General features: G+C 34.4%; 1 protein-coding gene across 1 annotated transcript in view; it reads right to left on the bottom strand.

The window, feature by feature from the left end:
* Positions 1 to 1053: 1053 nt before the first annotated feature.
* LOC117121173 (transcription factor 20-like) overlaps positions 1054 to 19549 on the bottom strand; it is a 32415-nt gene continuing 13919 nt past the window's right edge. Inside the window, exons 2-5 of the mRNA XM_033266281.1 lie at positions 9223 to 12314; positions 5389 to 5482; positions 3758 to 3807; positions 1054 to 2788 (exon numbers count right to left, since the gene is read on the bottom strand). Coding sequence (XP_033122172.1) covers positions 2756 to 2788; positions 3758 to 3807; positions 5389 to 5482; positions 9223 to 12249 — 3204 coding nt within the window. The 5' untranslated portion in view covers positions 12250 to 12314 and the 3' untranslated portion in view covers positions 1054 to 2755. The remainder of the gene's footprint in view (positions 2789 to 3757; positions 3808 to 5388; positions 5483 to 9222; positions 12315 to 19549) is intronic.

Here is a 19549-nt window from a genome sequence, read left to right as displayed (position 1 = left end):
AAAATGTGCTTTTAGACCAAAATATTTGGGATTGGCAATCAAAACATCCTTATTTGGATAGGAAAATTATTATTTCTAATAATTTTTGATCCAACGACCTAGTCGTTCGTCGGTCTGTAGAGTGGGGGCAAAGGCCTGTCCGACAGGGTAAAATATCCCCCCCCCTGGTACCACCACGGCCCACTGCACTTTCTCCGCCTGCCCCAGCGCCACTGTCTGTACTGCTTCTGTGTTATTATGCTTCCAGACAGCTGTACTGTATTATGGAGGTATCAAATTTACTAATATGAAATACTAAGATCTGAATGTGCTTATCAATATCTTATTAGAATCTCATATGTTCTACACAAGTTGCTCTGTTGGACAGTTTATTTCCAGTTGAACATACCACTCAAAATTAATTTCATTCCAAATTACTCACATTTCACAGGTACATGTATAAATTTGACACCACAAAATTTGTTGTAACTTAAGTTGATTTTAATATGGAGGAATTTGTTTGAGTTCTCCTAGAGGGCGTTGTCACAATTACTGGTAACTATGCATTTATAATAAACATTTTTCTTTCAGTTCCAAAGAAATTTCAAACAAATTCTCCATAACAATAAAAAAAAATCTCGTGGCAAATACCGTACCACATTTCCTGAGTATTTAAAACCCCAAACAGCAGTAAAGATTGTCAGTCTTAAATGACTATAACATTTCAGTAGAACAGCAATCATAACAATAGGCCATAATAGGCAAAAAATAGTTTTAAAATAATGTTTGAAAAGTTCGATATTAGAAAATACTTTCAAATAAGATTTTCCAGGAGTTGCCAGGTGACAGGAGAATTAAAAACGTCTGATCCTCTGTTTTATATTTGTAGCATAAATTGTTTGTGCTATCGGTGACATTGGTTATGTTTTGTTGGACAAAATACAATACTGTACCGGAAAGGTTACTCAAATTGTTGTCAACAACTATTGTCCAAACTACACAGACTCTACTACTTGTCGCACAATTAAAAATAAAATGGCTATATTATCAAATAAAACACTATGGAACATTTAATTAAGTTTCACAAAATTAATTTCTTTTATTAATTCTTACTCATTACAGAAAGCCTTTTTTCTGTATGTTGATATCCACAAATCAGCAAAAAAACACAAACTTAGGAGTAAACTATACAGTTGAGTTCATTGCCAAATACGTTCATAACATTCGTACGAAAAACAGTTACTGAAAAATCTAATCCTCTTAAAAATATGAAAGAAAAACAACTTTAGAAAACATGTCTAAATATCAAGAACATCCATGCATTATATCAGACTGGACCTGAAGACTCACTCAGTACCACTACCCAGAATGAACATTGTAGGCAAATATCATTTACCTACAAAAAGGAACCGTCTACAGATCGAAACAATACAATACTACTCTACAAACCATTGTGAACTGCGATAATACCATACAGTAGGACATGCCAGATGGGACAAATTAATCAGCAAACTAATGTAGATTTTGTCGTCGTTTTTTTTCAGAAGTAGGTTGTGAAAAGCAACAAGCTTATTAAGAACTTAGCGAAAACATACATATTGAGCTATTACACACCCAAAAAAAACAAAATAAGCAATAACAATTTAAATTTCAACGTGCATGATTAACACAAAACTAAATTTTTGAGCTAAATAAACATTTCGCACATGGGTTAAACTTTTATACATGTTAATAAATCAGGGCTTATAAATATTAAGTGAATTCTACATTTGGTACAGAATCAAATGTGTGCAATGGGCAAAACTAAACTTTGGAGGTTTAAAAACTAGATACAATACATTACACAATGCAAAATACAAAGGTGAGAAATATACACATAATTTGATACAACTATCAAAATTCATCATAAATGTTTACGCCAAATATTCCCTAGAAAACAACATATAGAACATAATTATCATATCTCTATACTCCAGAGGGCTCACTTCCAAACTGTTAGCCTCACATGGAAAAAAAAAAAAATCTGCTTTGAAAAGATACAGTAATGAATATTCATATTCTGTAACACATCTAAAGACCAAAATTCAGACATAACACCTTATCTAGCACAAGCCTTTCAATAACAAGTTAGAAAAAAGATAACCTCAATTTTCAATTATTGAAATATGCAAGTCCTGGTCCTCATCTTCAAACGTTCATGCTTGAAACCATACAAAAACAAAAACATCCATACTGAACTCCAAAACATCCATCTTGCAGCAACATCTTAGCTACAACTACAATGTGCTTCAAAGATATTTCCCCCAAACAATGTATGCACCAATAGAGGGGAAAACCTAATTTTTTTCACAGCTTTCAAGACTGTTACTGGCCACAGAGATTAATGTTCAGCATCTTTCTTTTCATGTAAGATGCAAGCAATTAATGCTACAATGTAACACATACACAGATGTTGGTTTGTGGAGTATTAATCTTTACTAAAAAATCCACCAAAAGACAAATTCCTTGAATTTCAACATGAATCATTTACAGCTCCCAGTCTAAACATATACACATTATCTCAACACCTTTCGCAACATTCTTATGTTATCTTTGTAACATATGCATACATTTCTTAACACATAATATGGAGCAAGTAAGCAACAGTGCTGTTCCAAAGTTGCCAAGTGCCGAAGATGCAGTTACTAGATGTCCGCTTAGGACAGGATTTTTTCAGAGATGTAGTTATCCAAACGAAGACATCAGAAATGGTTCTGTGGAAGGTTTGGAGGGCTGGTTAAGTATCATCTTTCATCTTCACCAGCTTGTTCTGAAATGACAAAATCCATATAAGGAGTTACAGTTAGGTAATACGATATAGTATATAAATATGGTATTCACTAAAGTGTGAGATGCACCTTTCTTAATTCTCTCATTTCAATTCAACAGTTTTAATTCTGCTTTTAAATGATTGGTCTGTTTTTAATTACTTTAAGTTACACTTTACTGAAAATATTGTAAATGGATAGAGGTTTTCACCACATGATTCTTGAGAATGAGCAAATAGATTGAAATGTTAAATCTTCAAAATGTCTGCCTCTTTTCCGAGTTACTGTGCTTTGCTTCACTTGAATTATATTAGTTTGCTGTAAGTATATGAAGGATAAGGGTACTTTGGTCCTAATCACTCAAGTGAAAAATCTTATTGCTAGTAGGATATTCCTGGTGGTGAATTGGGGGATTAAACCAGGTGATAATCCCTTACATTTTCCGAAAGGGTGTAGCGTGTTCTTTAATGTGCACTTGAGTCATATTGCACACGGGGGCCAACGGCTTAAAAGGTTAAAAGGTTTAGCAGAAAAACAGTTTGCTGTCGTAGCATGTATTTCAGCCCTCCAGCTGCGATGGAAAATGAACCAGAGACCAAAGTGGATCTCCATGGTTCAGCACACACATAGTAACTACCACCAGTTAAGCCAACTGATCTATGGTGGTTTGAACTTAATTGACCTTTCTGGAGTGTCAATCCAACTTAACAACTGCGCAATCAGAACAGTTGCCAGGAATAAGTGCATGTCCAACTGTTGTACCACAAAAACATGCGTTTATGCGTACAATTATGCTATTGTTTTGTGGGGCCTTCGCAACAATATTCAAGAGGCTTATACCCAATGAAATGTGGTATATTTATATGAAAAAAAACACCCTTGTTTTACAGCAAATTTCTGTACAAAGCTGTCTGGATGTTTAAATACGGTGTGGTGTAAAATAAACAAGAGAATTCTCAGTGTTGTCATACCTTGTGTTTTGGACACAGCATGGAGTAATTTTCTTCTCGTAAAAGACAATCTGGAAAATTAGTAAAAAATGCAAATCAAAAATGTTTTCATAAACAGGTTTCAGTATTATCGTACAGTATGAATAATGGTTTAAAAGTTGATTATGACGTCAATAATCAAGCATTTACGATATGTCAAATTTCAAGTAATCAAAGGTGCAGTTAGCCCCTTAAAGTTCATTCCAAAGCGAAAAAGCGTAGAATGAGAAAATGTGTTAAATTCATAGGTGCAATTTGTAGGGACAGCATTGAAGTGCAATACTTCAGTGCAGATCGGTGAGATGGTTCACGAAATCATTTTTTCCTGTATGTTTAGCTTTTTTTACATGGCAGGAGATCACCGTGATGATCGCATTTATCCGTTTATATAGGTGTTAAGTGGCTGTGTAAACAGGTTCTGTAACGCCGCATAGAGGATTAGTGACCGCGATGATCTACCAGTTACCTCTGCATCGCAGCGGTGTAAACATAGACCATGCGCGCATTCCCATCAGGTCAGTTTTAATCACATGACTTGTTGTTAAACAAATAATTTTCTTATCGTGTAGATGCGCGACTGGAAATCATCGGTGTTATACCTATCTGATAGCAAACGACTGTGTAAACAAGGTACAGTTTGGTAAATTTAAAGGAACAAGTAAACTAAAATTAATGTTATAATATAATAATTGATATGTATATTTGCAGTTACAAAAATTGGCCAACAAAAATATTAATTTAGTGATGTTAAAACCAGTGACTTATGAACTATTAAATTTTAAAAAATACCTATCATGAAAAGAAATTATAATACAGCTAGTCTTTGTGTGACTTGTAAATGCTTAGTATTTTGTGATGGGTTCGTTTTTAATAGTAATTAATCTGCAGTTCAGTGCTTGTGCTGATAAAGATTGAGATTCTACACTTTAAATTCATGTTTGCTGTCTGTAAAGATAACAACACATTTGCTTCTGACCTATTTTATAGAATCATGTTCCTAGTCTACGAAGCAGATGTTATCTGTCAGACATTTCAAGAGCCGTCTGAGAAAACATCTCTTTGACTACTTATACACCCTCCAGTGGTTTCAGTCTCGCAACTGTTACACTACTGTTGTCTTAAATTTCATAGATTTTGAATGTTGTTACAGATCACTCTTTAGAGCTGTTTGTATGAGCAATTAGCAAATGTGCATATTATAATTGTTGTTGTTATTAATTATAGTACACTTTATAGACCATTATTAACATATAGTAGACCAGATGAAGATAATTAGAGTGCACTGGAGACAATCCCCTACTCTTTTCCGAAGAGTGTACAGCGGTCTTTAACATGTACGTTGGCCATTTTACACACTTGACCAATGGCCTAACGTCTCATCCGAAAGACGGTGCGATTTTGTTGAAATTGTGTTTAAGCCATCCAGCTCAAATACAAAACAAAGAAAGTGAGGACCAAGAAATCTCCACACAGTCATATTACACCGGGTAGCTCAGACATTAATAGACACATAGGGAAGACTGTTTCGGTGTGCTATTAAAAATCTAAGTGCTATTAAAAATCTAAATACATTACATTACATTTTCATATACAGAACTGGTACTAAAGCTTACCTGCTTTTTTGGAACATATGAAGTGAGACGTCCATGAACAGGCCTTGCTGAAGCACCCTAGTGTAGCTCCCATCTGTTTGCAATGAGTACACGACTACAAGATACGATAAGCAAAATTCATTATTTTATTTACAACTATTCATATTGAGGATAAAACAGTATAAACTTGCCTAAGTCAACCTCGTCTAACTTGAATATTTTCTTATTTTACATGCCAAATTGTTGTGTTTTCCATTAATTAACGATCTGTAAAGTCAGATTTTATCTAAGTTGAACAATTTTTCAATGCCATTTTGGATTTGACTTCGGCAAGTTCAACCACGGTATAAAGTTTGAATAAACTATAAACATCCATATTCACAGAACTTGTGTGTTAAATCATTTTTATTTGACAGTACTTCACAAATTCTGATTTAATCCGATGGATTTGAAGCTCTAGGGGAGAAATGTTTAAATACTTCTGAAAGTATCTTTCCCAGAATAAAATAAAATAATTTTATAGTGACATTAGTGGTAATTTAAATGTGCTTGATATGTTTTCTAAAAATAAATATTGACCTTATCAGTACAGAATATCAAAGGTTATGTCTAAATGTATATAATAAAGGTTAAATATGTCAATCAATTAGTAAGTTGATTAATTAATTAATTCATTCATTAATCTCTTAACCAGCAGGATGAAGTTACACTATGTTTATACAGTACATTTTTGTTCAAGTGGCATGGAAGGACAGAAAAGGCTCAAAATTAATCTTCATGCCATTTTTAATTAAAATCATGAAAGTGTGTTGTATTGCTATAAGCTGTCTTAAGCTGGTTTTAATTAAAGTTAAGATTGGCTATTCATATACAATTTTGTAGACCATTGCCATACTGTGTGTGGTAGTGTGGTGTTTCAGTTGATGGCTATATTTTAAAAGTCTGCAGAGTGGTTTATGAACCTATCAATGGCTTCCGTCCCCGGCAAGTACTTTTCATCAATTGTATATTAATAATAACAATAATAATAATATTAAATAATAATACATTGCATCTCTAAGAAAAATGTTCACACATGTTAAACAAAAAAAAAAAAAAAAAAAAAAAACAGAATTTGATTAAATATGGAATTTAGCATTCCTATGAGCATGTGTTTTATTATAATGGCAAAAAGAATTTGTGATTTCCATTGAATTACTTTTATCAGTATATTTTTTATTTGAGACATAATTTTTTTTTTAAAATAATAATTGGAGTGGTGTTACTGTATTGATGCAGGCTTATGTAAATACTGCAGCAAAATATACTGGTTGAAGAAGTTAATGCAGAGAAATGATTACTTATGCTGATTTTAAGTACAAGTATTTGAACTTGAAGATAGCAATCTGTTTGCATACTGTAGTAGGGAGCTTTCGATTTGTTCGACAACGCGACGCTAGAACAGAATCACTCATGCGTGACCGTCCTACCGGGCGTCCTACGTTCTGTGTCCTCATCCAGATGGTGAACGGACGATAATGAGTGTCTGGATAGAAGCAGAATAGAAAAGAGTAGATTAGGCCAAATTGCGCCCTAGATTTCACATGACGAGAACTTAATGTTCTCGCATGCGCAGATAACTTTTAGCGACGTCATTACGCTCAACGTCATGACGCGCAGATCTGACTTTTAGTGACGTCATTACGGTCTACGTCCTACCGTCGTCATGCAATCGAAAGCTTCAGACTCTGCGGTATTATATCTTTTATTTTATTTTATTTTAACTCCACACGAACAGCAAGTACAAACCCGCCACTACAGGATGGATAAACAAAAACGGACACAAATAATAATTACCCATGCCTAACTTCAAGAATACAATAAAATTAAGTTTCTTTTTAAATTCAGTATGAATCAATGAAAATACCAATACAGTAAACTATTAAATTATCTGAATATTTACTTAATCTACAAATAAATGCTTTCAAACAGTGTTGACTCAACTGCAAGGTACAAAGAATAAATTAATTTGTCTCAGACAATGTTTATAAACACATAAATTAAGTGGTGGCAATCAAAACGATGATTAACCACTTTATAAAAGAAACTTAAATCATTCATATTTCTATGAAGAATTGGGGAAAGTAAATTACATATTATAATTATTGTCATTATATAAACAAACCTTATGTGTGTGGAATTTATCAATATAGAACCTTTGCAATTGAATTAAAATCAATAACCGGACGGATGAAAGAGTTAAAAAGTGATACTTTTGTAGTAAAGGTTTTAAAGATTTGAGTAAAAAAAGCAGGAAAGAATTTTTGAGCAATTTCAGTAAGGACCATGCTCGTAAAACATACGCCATTTGAGCATAATATCATAACATTTACACATACTATTATAATCAATCAATACTGTAATTACAGTATATTCTATTATATAAACATCATTAATAATATTGACAAACAATAAAATTAAATATTTGATTTACTTGCTTGCATTAAATTGAATATTATTAGAGCTCATGTAGTTGAAAACAAGTTAACAATCAAGACAGTTTAGGTAAAAATGATCAAATTTCAATTGATTTATGCCTTATAAACAAAAGCAATGATTTATGGTCAGCCTCATCCTTTTTCAGGCAGCCTAGATTTTAAAATTCTTAACATTTTTTTGATGCAAGTTAAGTTTGTACATCATAATTGATTATTTTCTGCTGATACGATAGTCTAGCGCTCCAATCCACACATTCAACAAAGCACTTAAGTGTCTAAAAATGTCTTTTTGAAAAAGTGCCAAATTCCTTCCCTTATTCAGAAAGCTTCGATAACCAACTATTGCGTATTTTTATATTTTTTGACAAAAAAATGTTGATTGCACATATTCATGATGTGCCTACCTGTATATATGGTCACGATGTGATGTCATCATGACCATATTTAGGCACGTCACATGTTTTTGTCAAATAAAATTTCATAGGCTGAACAGGGCATTAGAGTAGTTTACAGATGACTCAACATAAATTATTTTATTTAAACATCAAATGCATTTAATTCATAGCAGATACACTCCAAACTACTTTCCCCATACAGTACTGAACATTGACTGCTGTGTTTTAATTGGAGAGGTCATATGACTTCAGTCACCAATTGTGTCTATCTAGAATCCATCAGCTCAGGTTCTGTTTAAGGTTAAAGGTCTTTACAACTTAATGTTATCTTGCGGAATTTTGTCAGCTACTGTAGACCTATGCCAATCCAAGTTCCACCAATTACTAATACTATCTCAAAAAATTTCACTTTTTACAATTAAATTTAAAACAATGGAACAATTGACAAGAATGATTGTTTTGAATAACTATCTTTAGACAATCAAAAAAAAAAAGATGATAGCGAATTCAGCAAGAGCTTCTTCAAAGGAAAAGAAGAAAACCACTAAACCAGTCATTTGGACAGCAATTAGTGAATACAAAAACTGTAGTAATGTATGTAATTAAGTTACATCCACATAATTAGTAATCATCTGAATTGCATACTTGGACAGTAGGCGTAGTGTTTCTACATGGAAAACATAGTTTCACAAACTTGGTTTAAACACACAATGTACAGCAGTAAGAACTCCCACAATTACAATGACCGCTCCCTTAAAGGTACAGAAAACAAATTTTTATTTTTGTCACGAATGTCCTACAATTCTACATAGTAAAAGCATTTCATGTACTGTAATGATGCAGAAAAATCCTGCTTTCATAAGCCCACCTCCTAGATTTTGGCAAAATGCTCAACTTGTGTATAAGCCAACACTCTTTATTTGGAACTACAAACTGCTTCACAAGATCTCCTATAAAAATGTTAATAGTGAAGTGTGACTCACCGTTTGGCATGCTGCTCTCACGGTCTCGTGCAATCCGTAGATCATCCCACCGACAAGGTATACTCCCTGCGCCCACACCGCGCACTCCTCATGTACCCAAATCTCATCAAGGTGGCAGGATGTCTCGGTGTCCGTTGAGCTGCTTCTTTTACAACTTGGTGTTGATGAACTTTTCGTTGCCGATTTCAAATTTTTAGTAGTTTTTCCTTTTGACGAACTCCTGGATTTTGGAGTGTTTTTATTTGCGGTTACTTGATCCGCATTACATTCTATCTCTTTATCAATTGAACTTCGTCTACGCTGAGAGTTATTTTTAGAATTGGATGTTTTTGAATTTGATTTTAAAGTCTTTCCTTTTGATGTTTGCTTTGTCGATTGTGGAGTAACTTGCTCATCTTGTGTGCAACGCTTTGGTGGTTTAAATCCTTCAGGATAATAGGGACCATAAAGATCTCCTAAGCCGTTCACATTTGACGGTTTGCCGCAAAGCGCACATAACCACGGACGTCCAGTTTCACAATACGTAGAGCCAACAGCCGCAGAGGACGACGGCCTATGGACTATTTTTGATGAAACAATGCTTTTACTTTTCTTTGTTATTGTTGCATCAACATTAGCATTTGGTTGATTAACAATATGCGAGGAAACAGGATTTTCAGGCGCTCCGACAATGCGTAATACCGGCCCAACTGGTTTTGAGATTGAACCCGTTGGTTGTAACATATTTGCTAATTTAGTGTTCATTACAGACTGCTTCACAGCCATTTTTTTAGATGTAGCAAGAAAATCTTTGTCTAAGCAATCGCTCTCAAGCAACGCTTTTTCTTTCTTGGTAAGCCGTTTCTTTTTATTCTTACTTCCAAACGGTCGTCCACGTTTTTTGTGAGACGGTACCGTATGGTCACTTTCGCAAGTATCTGGACCATCAATCCCAGTTAACTGTCGTTTCAATGAGGGCGTTATCATTGGATTTTTTACTTCCTGAATTATGGTTTTATTCTCTTCCAATCTGATTTCACATTCAACAATCTCATTATCTTTCTTTTCCTTAATGTGTTCTTCCTTTTTTGTCTCCACTTTAATAATGGAAACCTCTTTATCCTTACATTTCTTTTCTGTTATTTTCTCAGATTCATTGTTTTCACGCTTCTCTTCCACTTTAGCGTCACTTTTCATTTTATCATTCTTTTTTTCTCCCTCAATGACATTATCTCTTGTTTGTGCAGTTTTCATAATTTCGTCAAAATCACTTTTAGAATCTTTAGGACCGTCCACATCCTCTTTATCTTTGGAATTTTTTATCTTGGAATATGTTTTAATTGGTCTAGTCATTGTAAGCCTTTTTCCGTTCAGATCATTGACGTCATCGTCAGAAAATCCATGATCGTCGCTGCCATCTGTTGTGAATCCATTTTCCATTGAGTCTTTTGTGTTTGCTCTCTTAGGAGACTTCTTCGTTTGTATCTTCCCTGATGTTTTATTCCTACTTTTATTTTTACTCTTTGAGTCATTAAGTTTATTTTCTCCCATGCTAGCTTTTGAACCAACCTTTGGTTTAGTCCTTTTAGTTTTTCCACTATCATTTGTTTTTTGATTGGCCTGAGGTTCACCATCAGCAAGTGACTTTCTCTTTCGATTGTTGGTTTTTGAAGACTCATTTAGTTCTGAACATTTTTTCTGCTCCTCCCTCACAATATGTGGTTCCTCTTGTTGACTAAGCTCATTCGAAGCTGTTTCAGTCTCTGTTTTGCCTGTTTCTGTTTGTTTTGTTTCCATTTCTGGTTGTGAAGAAACTGTTTTCCCATTCTCACAAATTTCATCAACTGCATTATTTTTGCTGTTGCTTTTGTTTGTCCCATTGTCCAGGTTTTTTAGTTCTTCTGGGTTGCCATTTTCTGAAGCTTTTGAGCTGCCATTTTCTGAAGAATCTAATTTACCATTCGACATTTTATCATCAGATTTAAGATCTGATGAAAGTGTTTCTCCATCAATTTCAGAAGTCAACACTCCTCTCATGGTTGGTTCACCTATGAACGCAACCATCTCTTCCATTTTTGGAATAGGTCCCCCCCTTTTCGGTGATGAGTATGTGTGTTTTTTATCAGAATCTGAATTTGTCCTTGAAGGCGGATGGTACATCTTAGACATACTGGATAAATCAACCATTTCTTGTTTTTGCTTTGCTTGTGCCGGTGATCGATTCTGATTAAAGGATGGAGAGTTATTTTGAGGACTCCTCACCGTCAGGGGACTTGTGGAATTTGTGGTGCCGACTGGTGCAGGAGAATGCGATTGTATCGGGCTTGGGCAAGTCATAGAGGCTGGGGATCTTTTGGGAGCGCTGGGTGATTGTATTGGAGACGGACGTGCTAGGTGAGGAACCGGTGAGGTAGGAAACTGGAATTGGTTACGGTTACTGACTGGTGTACTACCAGGGCTGTACATCGTTGAACTTTGGCCCATACCGGGTGATGCTGTATTTGGAGGGATCTGCGGGTACTTGGGACCTATGCCAGATGCTGTAGGCAACATATTTGGCGAGCTGACTGGAGATCTACCTTGAGTAGGGTAACCTTGAGTTGTGCCATATCCCTGGTATGGACTTTGCGTGGTCATTGGCGTGTTAGGATAATACGCTCCCGAATGTTGGTTGTTATACGGTGCCTGGTAGGAATTTGACCTCTGATAACCCTGCTGCAGAGGGTAGTTAGAATTCGCTGTAGCGTACGGACTAGGGGCCATCCCCTGTGACTGTTGTGCATATTGCATATAGTTCCGTTGTACCTGGGTTGGCAAAGAGCCATAATTGTTGCTTGAGATCTGATTACTATAATAACTAAGTGGCTGACAATTTACAGGTTGCTGTTGCTGCTGCTGCTGCTGCTGTTGCTGTTGTTGGGAGAACTCATCCTCATTCAGAAGTGACAACATCGACTGAGTGCTGTCTAGGCCAACTTTAGCGGTTCCAAAGGCTGCTTGCTGCACTGTCTGTTGGAATTGATATTCCTGGTCTCCTTGACTAAACATTGTTAATAAATTCCATGAAGAGATCAAGAAGCTACAAAAACTTGAATTCTTTCCTTAGAAGAACACTGTAAGACAGAAAGAAAATAAACACTGTAAACATCAATATGAATAAACTTTCATGAAATTAAAAGTTAATAACAATGGCAATAAAAAAAAAACAACAATATTTTGGAAAAACTTTTTATATCGAATCATCTCAAAATACTTCACATTACTGCTCTGGCCATTGAAAACAGTAATCATAACACAGAATTTACTTTAACCTTTAACCTCTATTCCTTGGTCCATACATTCTTAGTCATACATGAATATTATTTTAACATACTATAGTCTAGTACCCTATTCAGACTACACTCAGTTGCGATCATAATCAATGGTAATCCAAAACTTATTACTCCTGATCGCAATCACTGAGCGCATTCAGACCGACACAAAAAAACTTTACATCGGAATGAGAGGTCAAATGGTTCTAGGCCTCCGGTGGCTAGACCTATGTTGACTAACCTCAGCCAATCACTGCTTTTGGAATTTGTTGTGAATTGTTGCGATTGGTTTCCGTGGTAATCAAGAGTAATAAAGATTGTAGTACCCAATCGCAAAGGGTAACAATTGCGATATGGATTACTGTTGGTGAACTTTCGCCAACGATAGTGAATTGCGAGTGGGTGTTGCAATTGCTACAACCGATCGCAATGCGATGTTAGTCTGAATAGGGGATAACATCCAAATTAAAACATAGAAAATTCTATCAGATTTCTCTATATAGTATAAATACTCCAGGGTTGAAATTTGATTAGTTTAATTAAAGTGACATGTAAATTCATTTTTGCATGCCTAATTACAAAATATCCCATCTGTCTTTTAAAAATTTTAAAGTCTAATTATTTTATATCAAAGTGAAAATCATGTAGATTAAAAAAATCATAGCACAATGAGGACTAATTAGATTATAATGAGTATTATAAACAGTAAAAGTATTAAAGTGCTGCATAATGACCAATTATTGAAATCAAATTAGTCACGAACAATTAACACTTCAGAAATTGTGGAAAAAATAACGATACTGACTTCCTAAATTGGTAAAATTATTATTCTAGACCATTATTTATCTGTACACTGTCATTTGCATTTATAAAGGTGTACATCTCTGATACTCTGTTGCTTAAAGTATGTCACTTTGACTTAGTACTTAATGTGTCCTATTGTATTTTTCAAACACTTGTACTCTAGAATTCCATAACTAAAGTATATAGGTTAATGTGGTGAAAAGGAAAGAATCTATTTTTATCACAGGTTTCACTCTGTGAGTTTTCACGTAGAGTATAGAACTACAAGAAGTCCGACTCTTGTGGTTTTGTTGGAACGTATTCCTATTTCAAAAAGTACTGCCACGAAGGGAAGTGTCCTTAAAAGACGAGTTCCGAGCGAACTCTATTCAAATTCTAATACGGAGCCCCTTAAAAGGCAAGTTTAATGGCCGAGCAACCATAGGACTAGTGTACACAATTAGCTCTTGTGCACTAGAAAGAACTCAGTACATCTTTTGAGATGAATAGGGGGTTACCCCGGTGTATTGGTCCATACATCCCATGTTGTCTTGTGATGGGATTGCCATTTTGAAGAGTGATTTACTGTTTGACATATTCTTGGCCCTAGTGCCTAAAGCTGAATAAATAAACTATCTTGTAGCAGTAAATTTTTTTTTCAAGTTCCACTGCCTGCAAACAAAATCAGGGCAGTTGGATCTCTTCTGTACTCTTTGTCTGTCATTTACTGTAGTAAAGTGTCTTCTCCTAGACACATGTCTTGACAACTTTTATGTTCAATTCTCTTGATGTTTAATTTTCATTGATATACAGTAAATCTAGTTTATGTCTCTATGTAAAATTAACATAACTTTATACAAATTTAATTAATACCGATTCTCGATATAACAAAAATAATTTAATTCAGCATTTTGCTGCAATATAAGTGATTCTGTAGTCTGAATTGTGTATTCACGTATCTAAGGTCAACTGACATAAACCTATGTTATGTGCATGTGGATGTGTGTTTGTTAATATCGAATGACCTTGATATGCGCATAAGCAGTTCAAACTACGGAATGGCTTGTATTTTTTATTTTTTTTTATGAACAAATAAAGACAGGCCTACGGATATGACGTGACCAGAATTGGACTTGATCTTTAAGCATTTGGTTGGAAGCACGAAGCCTTAGTATTTGCGCCATACTATTCCACTTAACCAGTTTTTATTACTCAGAAACAGGCTCCAAGACCTGTTAGCACGCACTAGTGCATTCTGTGTCACAGTTGCGATATTACAACATAGGACCAAGCCAACATACAGCACATTCTGGTTAATGTTAGTATGATGATTCATATAGATATTCATCAGGTGTTCCATATCTCAGACAAGTATAAGTATTAGTTTATAACCTAGTTGCATTATTTTACCTTTACTCTAGCTTAGACTAGGGGTCAAGCACTGGTTAATAATTTTCCAATACAGTATATCGCTTATTCCCAACATCTTTTAACGGCTAAATTATTTGAAACAAATCCCAAATTTAACAGAGTGCAGAAATTAAATTACTATCATACTCCTGATGAAGTACACTGTGTGGATGAAAGCTGAAGAAATAAATTCTATATATTGTTAGTTTTAAAAGTGGTGCTGTCATTTCTTTTATAATGTTCCATAGCAGACTAAACGCAGCTACACTTTTTATTCATCATATCTTATGAAAACATTTGAGATAAACATTTTTTTTTCACTTGCTAGGTAGTCAATCTTAAAGTTCTTATATCAATATTCATGAGTTTAATTCTTCCGGTGCATGTTTTGCATGGTTCAAATTATAGCCTGAGGTGGTGTGGAGGCTGTATGTCCAGACACAAAAGTCGAGAGACATACTACAGCCTCCAGATACCAAGAGCTAACTTGAACTATGACGCAATTAAAATCCCAGTAAATAATTGTTTTATACAGGTATATCCGACCGAGTACATCGATTCCAGGCAATTGACCAGCTAAGAGGGCATGGCTGGAACTATTGCCTGGCTTGTAACCAATCAACTGCCTGGAATCTATGTAGTCGATATAATACCGTATACAGCAGAACCTCGTTTTTACGTACCCCAGTTACACGAACCCTCGGTTTAACGATGACGTCATCAAAAACCCCGAAAATATTCAAAACTAACGGCCCTTTTCCAGAGCAACCATTTGTTGATTTAACCTAGGTTTTATTTATTAAGGTCATGTAGAATTTTTCAATTTTGAATTTACTTCAATATTCTTAAAGAAAATAAGCAGTAATTTCAGTACCTGCTATTATTAATATGTGCATGCCATTTATATAGAATGATTTCTAGAATACATACTTCAATCAGCATATTGACATACGTACTGTAATTATGAACAATTCAAAAACCTTGTTGCAGCTCAAAGCTTATACCGTACTACAGTAAGTGTGTACTGTACTAAATGGCTGCATGTCAATAGTATGCATTGTGCGTCTATGCGCACCAGTTGGATCTTAAACATTTGAACCAGCAGATATGAAAATACCAATTCGATCTTCTGAAATGTATTATTATCTTTAATTCTAATGTAATTCAATCACAAAATGATAGTAGAAGTGGAGTTGAATATCTTAGTGGTTAAGATGTTTGCCTTCCAAACCCAGGGTCCTAGGTTCAATTCCTGTCAGTGTTGCAGGATTTTTTCTCACGACCAAAACAACTCCACTCCCTAAATCTCATATTGAGATTTAGTTTGTGTAAAGCATCATATTGTATTTTATGTTTGTCTTGTGTAAGGGGATTGTCGCCTACAAGTAGGACAGTGATATATTCATTATTGACAATCCTTGGCACATGCATTGTGTGCCTAAATAAATAATAATTTAAAAAAAAAAAAAAAAACTATAACTATAAAAAAAAATAATCATAATTTTAACAAAAATTGGCATACTGTATCCATTAGTTCAAACAGTTTCATCTGGTTTTTTAATTTATGAGCATGGAAAAGTTCTTGTAAGTAAACCATCCATACTGTTTGACATTTTAATCCATCATTATCAATGGATCTTCATCAGACAATGACTGGATTGCTGGTTTGGTTTGTATAAATAACCATGTTACAAAGTTATAAACAGTGAGCTCTACAACAAAGCGAGAACCTGTTTAGACCTTGTTTAGCGAACCCCGTCGCCCGCCAAAAATGATGATTTCGAAATAAAAATAAAATTTTATTTTTGCCTAATTAGAGCACCCATCGGCATGAAAAAATAGAAATTTCAGAAAAAATAAAATCTTTTCTTTATTTTTATTACACCCACCGCTGCCTTGAAATCTAAAAAAATAAGAATTGCCTATTTCTTTTCTTAATTTTAATTATATAAATTAAAAAAATTTAACCATCCCATAATTACAATGTTTATTTTCACCAATGAAATTTTATTTTTATTTTTCTCATCCGTCTGCATATTTTTGGCAAAACTATAAATAAGAAAAACAAAATTTTATTTTTTTCCTGCCCTTCTGTGACTATCTTTAAAAAAATAAGTCAGCGAAACAAGGTATAAAATAAGTCGAGCCTAATAAAAATACCAAGCATTTTAAATGATTACAGTGTAAACTACTATATTCATTAAAATATCCATTTGGCTGCATACTCCGCTGTCTTATAAATTGAGAAGTATACTGTACAACTGAAATTCAAAGGTTAAGTAAAGAATGACCTTCGTGAACTTCTATGCAAACATAGAGTGGGATGAGTAATACATCGTCATTCTGTGATGGAGTAGCGAGAGTATGCAATACTTATGATTAATGTCTAAAACGTTGATGGAGTGAGCATGTCATGACTATGATTAATAATACGTAGTATATTTTACTGTCATTGTCAAATAGCAGCACAAAGCTTATCGAGTGCTACGCTACAAGAGGAATACATATTATTTATAGAAAAATTACTGCTACAATACATAACACCTGTGTACTCTGCCTATTGCTACAAAAAATCTATAATTTAACCATTCCTTATTAAAGTTTTGTCATGCACAGTAGTATAGTACAATGCCTAAAATAAACATTGATTATATGAAGTAACATACAACAAAAAATTGTATAGCCACAATGCCTGTAAAGGAAAACTGAATGCTTCCGAAAATGTTAGGAAACCGACTGTCGCATTATTAGAAAAACATTTTGCTACAATTCCTGGATTTCGAATAAAATATTACGCTACAATACAATGCCTAAATAAGCACATACAGCAATTTATGTAACATGCTTAGAAAACATGCTACTTTTAGTGTAATTAGTATAACAATGGCTAGAAAACATATGCTACAATTTCTGTACACAAGGAAAATGTGAGATTGGATCCTTCAATGCAAGCAAAAAAGCCAACCCCTCCCCCACCCTCCAAGAGAGTGAAAATTATGGTTGGTGGATCAAAATTTTTTTTTTTTTAAGCACTAGATTATTACTAGGAACTGTCCATCATCCCATTATTTCATTATTTTGGTTGGTACAATACTGATCACTGGGAAATAAAATTTGTAAGGATTTATGTCTAAAAAAAGAACAGGCTTCCCATAGTTATGTTTTGTGCTGGTATAATAATTAATCAATAAATTAGTTCCACAGACATGTTCAATATGAAAAAATGTATTCATTTTTTATCATTTTCCCCAAATTTATCTAATGTTAATGTTATATTAAGATGGTTAAAACATTAATCTGCAATCACTGATAATCATTATACCTGACAACCAATTAGTAGGCCTACCATTAGGTTATTTTGAGGTCATTCATAATCATGTAGGGTCACCAACAAAGAAATACTGGACTGGTAACAAAGGGGTTATGACAAAGGAATCAAGGGGGAGCTACTGATAGCAGGTTTATCACAAAGGAAGTGCACAATACTTCATTAAAGAAACAGCTGAAAAAAAGTACTTGGAAAAATAAATATCTAAAAAGAACAGAAACGAATCCCCACGATAATATTTAATGCCAAATAAATAATTAAAAAAAAAAAAAAAAAATGCATTTGAAATATCGTAAAACCTTGAATAGAAGCCGTAGGCGGATTCTTTTTTTTTCTAACTTTGGATGGGATTCTTTTTTTCGAGACTACTTTTGCAAAGTAAAGGGCAGGGGTGAGCAGCTTATTTTCAAAATGGATTCTGTAAATTGTGAGAATTATTTATTAAACAATAAATAGGGCTACTGTAACATTAATCTGTATCATAGAGTGTATTAATCGGCATTAAATCACATAAACTACTGTATAAACCAAGCATGTTTTTAATTTATTCTATTTCTTTGTAATTCATCATGTACAGTATATGGTGTACGGTAAGAATGGCCCCGGAAAAAAAGGCCAAGGAAAAAATGGCCCCGGAAAAAATGGCTCTGGTAAAAATGGCCCCAAATGACAGGTAGGTAAAAATGGCCCAATAATAAAATTCTGTATTAAAACTGATTTAAAAAAAAATCATTATATGCATTTTTTTTAACTGAAATAATTTAGTTTTTAACTATAGTATCTTAGTTTACATTATTTAGTATAGTTTTATGCACTTAAATTTAGTTGGCGTGGGAGTAAAACCAAGTATGCAATTAAATAAGTTGCTTAAAATAAATGTAGGCCTATTCCTAATTATTCAGTTTACTTTAAAAACAATATTTGATTAACAAATACTTCTTTGAAGTAACTCTAAGCAGAACATTTATTGCTAAGTTTGTGAGAAAGTAAGGGCCCGTTTATACAACACACCAATATCCGCATTCTCAGCCCGCCAAAGTTATGTGTGTAGTATAAACGCCGTCGGATTGCGTGTAATTACATTACCATCTGGCAAAGAGGCTACTTGACGAACCGGCCAAATTTGGCCGGTTCGCGACCTTGCGAAGCCTACTTGGCACCCTCAGGCTATTGTTTGACCTCTCGTAAACACAGCGAGCGGTAATTAATCAACTGGATGGGGTGGCTAACAAGACAGTTTATTCCGAGAAATCAATAACTGATAAAAATGCTTACTGGTATCGCGAGGCGTTTGAAATATTACATAATAGATTATGATTATTTCTTTGTAATTACCGCTCTCTCAGAATGCACGGCGAAAACAAGCGCAGATTGTCATTCTTTGCTTTTATTTTGACAAGCTCGGACGTGTGTAGCCTACAATTATGAACTGGACCGACGGTGCGACCCGTGCCTTAATAAATATTTGGGGGGAGGAGAACATCCAACAGGGGCTAGATGGAACTCGGCGAAATGC

This window comes from Anneissia japonica, unplaced genomic scaffold, assembly GCF_011630105.1.
Source record: "Anneissia japonica isolate Jap-2015-1 unplaced genomic scaffold, ASM1163010v1 scaffold993_len1110182_cov180, whole genome shotgun sequence".
Taxonomy (NCBI): Eukaryota; Metazoa; Echinodermata; class Crinoidea; order Comatulida; family Comatulidae; genus Anneissia; species Anneissia japonica.
The sequence above is the reverse complement of the archived record's forward strand: the minus strand, read 5'-3'. Positions and strand labels throughout refer to the sequence as shown.